This window comes from Pygoscelis adeliae, unplaced genomic scaffold (assembly GCF_000699105.1).
Source record: "Pygoscelis adeliae isolate BGI_AS28 unplaced genomic scaffold, ASM69910v1 Scaffold101, whole genome shotgun sequence".
NCBI classification, from domain to species: domain Eukaryota; kingdom Metazoa; phylum Chordata; class Aves; order Sphenisciformes; family Spheniscidae; genus Pygoscelis; species Pygoscelis adeliae.
In genome coordinates this window covers 8626945-8635419 of record NW_008824238.1, presented here as the reverse complement: position 1 = coordinate 8635419, position 8475 = coordinate 8626945, and the positions used below count along the sequence as shown (strand labels likewise).

General features: G+C 41.1%; 1 protein-coding gene across 1 annotated transcript in view; it reads right to left on the bottom strand.

Annotated features, from left to right (window-relative positions):
• VCPIP1 (valosin containing protein (p97)/p47 complex interacting protein 1) overlaps positions 1-8473 on the bottom strand; it is a gene marked incomplete at its 5' end in the record, with an annotated part of 14114 nt that extends 5641 nt beyond the window's left edge. The window contains 2 exons of the mRNA XM_009335084.1: positions 355-441; positions 6028-8473. Of these exons, the coding sequence (XP_009333359.1) occupies positions 355-441; positions 6028-8473 (2533 nt within the window). The remainder of the gene's footprint in view (positions 1-354; positions 442-6027) is intronic.
• Between the last annotated feature and the right edge of the window lie 2 nt (positions 8474-8475).

Sequence of the window (8475 nt, the reverse complement as noted above, 5' to 3'; positions counted from 1 at the left end):
GGGGGCACGGCAGGGGGACGGACGGACAGACAACAGGGGGGAAGAAAAAAAAAAAAAATCAGAAGAGTTACTGAAGTTGTTTGTACAATTCAGGAAGTTTAAATGGAGATGTATGGCTGTAGAGAAAATGTCAGAAAAGAAGAGATTTAAGTTGCATGAACTAGTGTTAGTCAGCTTCCCTAGTCTTGAGCTCTCTGAGGGAGCATAGGAGTTCTACAATATTATGAAAACGAAAATGTGCCATGGTAATAAAATAAAAATATACTTATGCTTACAAGTGACTCAATACCAATTTACAATTTTAAAGACTTGAAAACAGAGGAAGGAAGGGATAAAAACAACAACAAAAAATACCTGTGGTTTTCTTCATTATGCTGTAGAATACTCCACCCTGCTGAAACAACTGAGGAAGCCCCTTTGCGTAAGACCAAACATCTTCTCCTGTAAAAATCAAACACAATCATTAGAATTAGAGAGTCTTATTTTAACATTATAGACAATGGCTGAAAATGTAACTCCTTGAATTAAAAGCTGAATCCTCGCTCTCTTCTATGCAATTAAGAATTTGAATTTTTATTGCAAATTTACAGGAGCCCAGGACATTGAGAAACTTTCAGGAAAACATACCACTGTCTGCAGTCAAATATCCTACATGTTCTAGTACAAAGGTTCCCAAATTTGATTTGATCCAAGCTGCAGCTCCTGGTTCTTTGCCAGGCCCTACACGTGAGTCTCCATTCCCCTCCTACCCATGCTGTCAACATAAAACTAGGAAATGACTAACACACTTCCAAAATTCAAGCACATACCCTTGCACACTAAAACCTCAATTCTATATCCTTACACCTTCTCAAAAATCAGATCTCAATTTCACAGCCACCATACAGCACACTTTATACTGTAGCTGAGATATAAACGTCCACACAGGCAGCTAGGTAGAAGCTGTGTCTGTACCTTGCTTTTCTTGAGAGTTAGAAACAAAATACCAACTGTGAGGCCCCAGCAGTCCTGTATAACTGGCATTTTTCAAAGATGCCAAAAAAGGCATTGAAATGTGACAACTTTAAATGCCACTGAGAGGAAAAAAAAACCCAAACCTAGACTATGTATGGAAAGGAATATAAAGAACAGAAAAATTGGATTACAATGACAGAGTATCAGTGACCTAACTGCACCTGCTAAATCAGTTCAGATCTGCATTTTTACCTATACCCTTTTCCTCATTTTGCTAACCACTTACCTGCTTCAGAGAAGTGACACGTGACGTAGCTGTCAAAGCAGTGCAAACAAAAAGTACTGATAAATTCCATTCTCCTGATGCAGAAACAACTACTGCATGTACACATTTTCAGAAAAAAATTGCTTTTCCCACTTTATATCAAACATTCAGGGACATACTGAGATACTTTAAATAGAAATTGCACCCTTCTCTAGGCATCAAAATCTCAATAACCATGTCTCTCCATTTTCTATTAAAATTGGAGAATGTAAATCATCAACTAAAGTTAACTGGATGCACTTAACTACTTGGAATAGAGATAGTTGGAATGAGTGAGGTTGTAAAGTATTACCCACCAATATTTCTTTTCTTGCTGTTAAGAGCTAAATAAAAGTAAGAAATTATTTTTAATAGCTTCCACATACACATATATGAATATAGGGCACATCTAAATCCCTCCTTGCATTTCTCTACTGCATATCCCATAAGGTAACTGTGGCTACTCTCCTATCCCACCCACCTCAGGTGAGAAAATGTTTCACCCTGGTGACAGTGGCATTATGAGCTACGTTACACTTTGAAACTTTTCAAGCCACTCTCTGACTTTTCTGTTTGCCTTCCCCAACAGGCACGGGACTCTGTACACTCCCCTGCTTGTCTGTCCCCCCCAGAATCCCCCAGAAGGAGTCTGTCGCTCACCTCTCCACTTCAGGTGTTATTCAAGTCCCCATTCTCTATAAAAAGGTACAGTGCACCTTCATCGTTTTGTCTTTAGACATTTTAAAGACAGCAGACTTATATAATCTGATTCATTTTAAATGCATTCACTTGAACCATATATGCTCTGGTTCATTGGATTCATTTGCACATCAAGCTCACAGATTCAGCCTTCACTTCCTAGCAAGAACACCCAAGTAAAACTAACTACCTGTCTTTCTCATTTTCCATGGTCTACTGAAGAAGGAGGTCTTGTCTTTTGACTTTATCCCGGTAACTGCTCTCTACTGACTTGCTAATAAATTTGAAGCTCCTCTCCAGCTCTCAACGACCCACTAAAAAAATTTTTTTTTTATTTTATTTTAAAAGGAGCATTCTCTTTTCCTCCTCACTACTGCCACTGCTTTCCCTCTTCTTCAAACAGCTGCATGGACGGAGGACAATTACTGCTGATAGCAAAAACATGAGAGAGAGTGTTATTTCAGGTGTTCACTGCTACCCTGCATCCCTATTCTCATTTACATTTTGAAATACACATCCCTATACACAATGGCTCCAGAGCATCATTGCTGTGGCTCTTCATTTTCTACCAAGCAGCAGCAAGCTGAAGTCTTCCTGATCGTTTAAATACTGCCCACAGGAATCAAAATAACCACTACACTGATAAGTAACAGAATACAGTCATCAGTCTGCTGAAGCTTGGGGAGGCCACAGCCAGCAGCCACACAGCGGCTGACTCCATATTAAGGACTCCAGTACTGCTGCATGTAGCAATCCATTCTTATGTGAAGGATTCCCTTCCCTTCCACAAGACAACCACCAGGCTTTTAGAAGAAGCCCAGTTTTTACACATTAGTGGCATTCTCCAAGGAAAGATTCCCTGTTCACTCCGGGCATGATTTTTCAAGCCTTGCACCAGAGAAGCATTGTTGTTTAGATAGCCTTTTATGCAACACTAACAAGGACTACATGCAGAAAAGTATGGCGAGCAGGGCTCACAAAACAAAAGCATCAGCCACTGCAAGAAATACAAACTAACTATGATGTTTTGATAAAGAGATCTCAGATTGGAACACCAAAAAACCCCACAATTACAACTGGACTTTCCCAGATCAGAGCAACTACCGTGTGTGATTCAACTAAACTATGTTTGAGGTTTGCACATTTTTGTTGCTAGTTGGGTTTTACCATTTGATTTGGTTTTGTTTACCATGGGAGTAAGATGTTTCGAGGTCACAGGTTAATTTAGGTGATCATTTAGTTAGATTAAAAACTCCCTCAAGGCACTACATTTATCAAAGAGGTGATGTTCCCCGCCCTATTCCCACTGCAGTACACACTCCCTCAGACCAGACCTCAGCCCCACAACATTAAGGTATGGCAACGAATGAAGACTATCCTACCCACAAGCATGCCTCATACGCTGCAGAAAAAGAGCAGGTGCAGACTAACCTGCGCCAGTGGAAGCCCAAGACTGTCACTTCGTACAGCAGAGAGGACACACAGAAGTGCAAAACAAATAGAAAGCTCAGTTGATAAACACAGGTTACAGGGTACTACAGTTGGCTTAAAAACAAGCTGTTTAAATCCAAGCAAATCCTGGTATCAATTAATGCATTTAATTTAAATCTGGCTATTTTGATTTCTTGTGCACCAACAAATTCATCAATGCAAACCGAACAAAACAGATTCGTACTGGGCTTGCATGTATCCAGAGTGCTTCTGCATGGGTGGATATAAAATCAGTTTAAAAATATAACGTTTTAACTATGTTAATGTAAAATTAAAATTCCTTTAGTCATTTCCTTATAGAATTCTGTATTTTGAGCTAAACAAAAGTAGGGGAGAAAACATATTATGCATGATTTTTTGTAAAGCTAAGCAGTCCAGAAATTACAGTATCTAATTTCCCAAGGCTTATTTTTAAGTTATATACATAAAAATTAAAGAACATGGTCTAAAATTTTAGTAAGTTAACTAGCTGAGACCAGAAAAGACAATTTCTAGTAACTGAAATATGAGATAAGCATCAAGTCGGCCTACAGGAGACCCTGCATGAAAGAAAAGCTTTTAAGCATCCGGAATGAATAGTTACAGATGTTTGAAGACACACTTTCACTGTGGGCATTGGGGGGAAAAAAAAAAGCAAAGCGTGTCTGGCCCAGAGAGCTATTTCAATACCATCTCTGCTCTACACATTCTAATCTGACTGTATTAGATGAATGCTTTTAGCAGAACAAAGTTACAGCAAGAGCATGCAGGATAAGCTGACTCTCAGAACCTTGCAGCACTGGTTTTTAGCAGTACAGAAACGTAATTGAGAAACACTGAGGCTTCTTGTCCCAGAAAGGCTGAATATACCACCTTGACGAACTGCCACCCCAACACTCTTAAGAAAGTGCAAGGACTTAAGAAGTTTCTTCGAGTTTGTTTCCCCATTGAAAAGGCACAATAGTAAGTAAACTGTCTAGATTTTTTCCAAAAGTATCTCTGAAGGAAAACGAAACCCTGATGGGAAAAGCGATTATATAAAAATAGTATCTTATTCAGTAGCTGCATAAGTTGTTATAACTGGTTCGTTTATCATTTGCTGACACTTTTACTTCTATTAGTAATGCAAAATGGATGCAGCCAGAGAAGGCTGAGGAAAATTCTATTCTAACCTGTGCTTCGAAAGCAGAGTCTAACAGCAATGAGAGTCAAAGACAAAATTTGATTCTTAAATACAAGATCAGCTCACAGTTTATAGACAAATACTTGTAAAAAAAAAAAAAAAAAAAAGAGAGACCCCTTAATGCTGAAGTCACTGAGATACTTTTAAAGCACCCGAGAGGTTTTTTGTAAGCCAATAATTACATTTTCAGGAGTACTTCCTGAAAACAGGAAAGCACTCTTTCAAGCTTCATTTCAAAATTAAGACAGCTTTTAAACCTAACCTTTTCCTGCACTTTGGAACTCGGGTGTAAATGTCAGTGTGACAAGGTGGCTAGTGATTCAGCACGCTATCTTGCAAGACACAGGAGTAAACAATCAGGCTTGGAAAAGAATCAAAGTTCTGCACGATGAACTTCTGACATACCACTCTGTGATTATGTAATTGTTTCGTTTCTAAAACATCACATGCTTTAGCCACACCAAATCCCTCCAGCAAAAGAGAAGGCTCCCACAAAAACACATGTAAACATTACTATTCAACTGGTTCATAGAGCTAAATGTATGATAATTACTGTTCTACTTCCTGCCAGTAAGCAGCAACAACTGTGAAACCTGACGAAGAAAGTACACAAGTGAAGGTCCAAGTCTCCTGAGTCCAAATATGAAAATAAAAATGACAGGCACCTGAGAAAAGTCCTTTCATCTTCAATTATTAACAGTTAGTCAGATTTACAAGACTGATGATTTATAAGCATAGCTTTGCAACCTTATGTCCACCTTTGGGATTCAAATCTATGTTTAGCTTCTTTCAGTTTTTCCTTTGCTTACATTCTGAAATAATACTTTTCACAGCTCTTTAAAAATACCAGATCTTTACTTCAAGTTAGCAGATTAGCTAAGAATACAATGTTGTGTTGATTTGCTTAAACCAACACAATTCCCTGTGGGGAGAAATGCCAGGACTTTATCCTATTACAAAGGTGACAATTTGGTCCTCAAACTTCCAATGAGCAGACATTCAGTGTCCCCTTCTCACCCCTGCTCTGAATTTATTTCCTGAAACCTGAGGGAGATGTAGGAAAAAAGAGAGCATGTAGCTCACACACATACACATCAGATGCATGCCTAATGAGAGACAGGAAAAACAAATAGACAGACAGAAGATGAAATGCAACAACTTCTAAACAGCGATTTTTGAAAGAGGACTTTATAGCAAAGAAAGAACAAGTATCTCATATACACATTTTAAAAGTCATGACACTCAACAAGTCACTGACAGCATGTTAAATGTTCTTCTAATAGAGGAATAAAGGAACTAACCTTCTCCATGGTTACAGAAAAGAAAGAAAAAAAGATATGTATGTAACTACAGTTTGTAAAGTGTTATCTTCTACTTAAAAATACAATTTTAAAGTGTAACTTGAAGTCAGCCTTACCCATTAGTGTTGCTAGAAGACAGAGAGAATACATCTCCTTATCGACTTGCTCTTGCAGTTCCTTCGATGAGATTTTACTAGTCACAGCAACATCGTCATGCTTCACGGCATGGGCCGAGTGTGCTGAAGCAGACTGCCTGCCTTCTTCCTTACCTTTCAGGATTTCTATCGCAATCCTGTCACCATGCTGCAGAGGAACAGGCTCATTTTCCATGCCTTCTTTGGGAGGCAGAAGCTCTTTAGGAGGAAAGCCATAGCGAATACATTGCAAATATGGAGGAATATTAAATTCTCTCGCTATGCTTTCCTGTAGTTCCAAGAAGGTGGTAGTGCACTTTAGGGTAAGCATTGACTGCCTCCCATCATTTGTGGTTATTCGAATTTTCTTTTCTTTTGTAGATGTTGGAGAATACGGGGTTTTTGTTGGTGTAGCAGGTGCAGATGATGGCCCCTCACGAACAGCCCCAGGAGAAGCAGTCCTAGGTTGCCCTTTATGCTCTTGTTTCAGTTTTTCACTTTTCCGTTTTTGCATTACGGAAGCCTGGTCTGCAATATTCTGCTGAATAGTTCTTTCAGCTTTGCTCATATTCAACTCTTCCTTGTGCAAAGTTTTTGTCTTCTGTCCAGTCAAAATAATTTTGGTTGGAAGTTGCGACTCTAACTCTTGTCCTTGCTGTACATCATCAGCTCTTTGGGCGTGAGCACCATCAATATTTACAGGGGTATAATCATCAGGGTTCTTTTTGGCAGTTTGATGCAATATTGTGTTGACAACTTTCTGAACAAGAATCTCGCTACCAAATTCACCAGGGAAGTGCTTGGTAACAAGTTTCATGGCGACATCATACACGTTGCTGTTCAGAGATGTGTCACTTTCATACTGGAACCAGTAGACTGTCTCTCTCACCACTCTTCCACCCCACTCTAGAGTAATAGGAAAAGCTTCAGGGAGATTATCGTATTCTTTACCTTCCCAGTAGTGCTTGAATCCACAGCCACACTTGCCACCTGTAGACCTAGTATTAGTTCTGTCTCCATCCAAATATGAGACAGATCCATCTTCTCTGACACGACGCACCAAGTTACCATGACACCAGTTACAAGCGGTCAAACTACTCAGGCTATAGTCTGGTACCAGCACATCCTTTGTGGGGTTGTAAGAACACACCAAACTGTTCAGGGGAAAACTGTAATTTTTGTCAGGCCTTAGTTGGCCGTGGGTACTTTTTGCCAGGTTATAGAGTTTCCCCCCAGGAGCCAGCCACTCAGGAGGAACATGATGCTCTGAAAGGGCCCCGCAGATGAGGCACCTGTGAAGGCGGTTGTCCATCACTGCTTTTTTGGCAGCTGCAGTGACTTCTTCAGGCTGGACTCCTATTACACCAGTCCTTCTGTAGAAATACTGATGTACATCAGCTACAAGACTGGGATGGATACCGTGTTTACTCATGAAAACCTCCTCCATTGCAGCAACAAGCCTCATCAAGTACTTATCTTGCAAACTTCTGTCTCCTCCAATAACACAACCACCGTCCTCCTCTAACTTGATGTACTTTTTGATGAGGTCTTGAGGAACTCCCCAGGCTTTAGGAAGTAGCTTCCTAGGCAGTTTAGGTAAAGCAGCACCTTTTATTCCAACTAGAGGAATATAATGGTTACGTCCTGAGCTACTCCATGCAATGCAGATCGGCTTGTTCAACATGCCATCTTTTCCCATGCATTTTTCTAGAGGTACCAGACCAGGAAGGAACGTTGCTGAATAATCTCCGGAGCTTCGCATTCCACTCAAGGAGTCTAACAGGATGATAGGCCGGTGAAGCACGTTGGCGAGACCAAAGATGTGAATATTCCTAAGGCCCATTGGCACACCTTCTGGAGGAACAAACAAAGGATCACATTCGTTGATAATGTCCTCCCACTCAGCTGCATCAATAAAGTCATGGAAAAGCGCCTTGTAGTGACTCAGATTCTCCTCAAAATGCTTCTTCAGATTCTCTCGCAGAGCATGCCAGAACAGTTCCCTGCCAACAAGCGCTCGCGAGACTGCGTGGACGAGGCAGTGGCCATCTCCATCCACGTGGACAGGAATGAGGCACTCCTGACTGTTGTTGGCCTTCTTGATGTCTTCCAGGGTGTCGTGCAGGTAGATGAGGCTGCCAGAGCGGTCCTTTCCGTAACCGATGGTTTCAACGTGCTCCGGCTCAATGAGGAAGGCGCGGTCACCCAAGAGGGAGCAGTCAAAGATGTCTCCCTGGTTCATCTCCGTGAGGAGCTTAGCTTTGCCAGTTTGCTTATCCATACCGTAGCGGGCCAGGATGGGGGCCAGGAGCTTGCAGTGGTAGTTGGAGAGGCCCATGACTTTGACGAGCTCAGTGTTCCTGCGGGGCGGGCCGGCGCCGCTGACGCCCAGCAGCGCGTTTCGCAGCAGGTTGTGCAGCACCAGGTCGG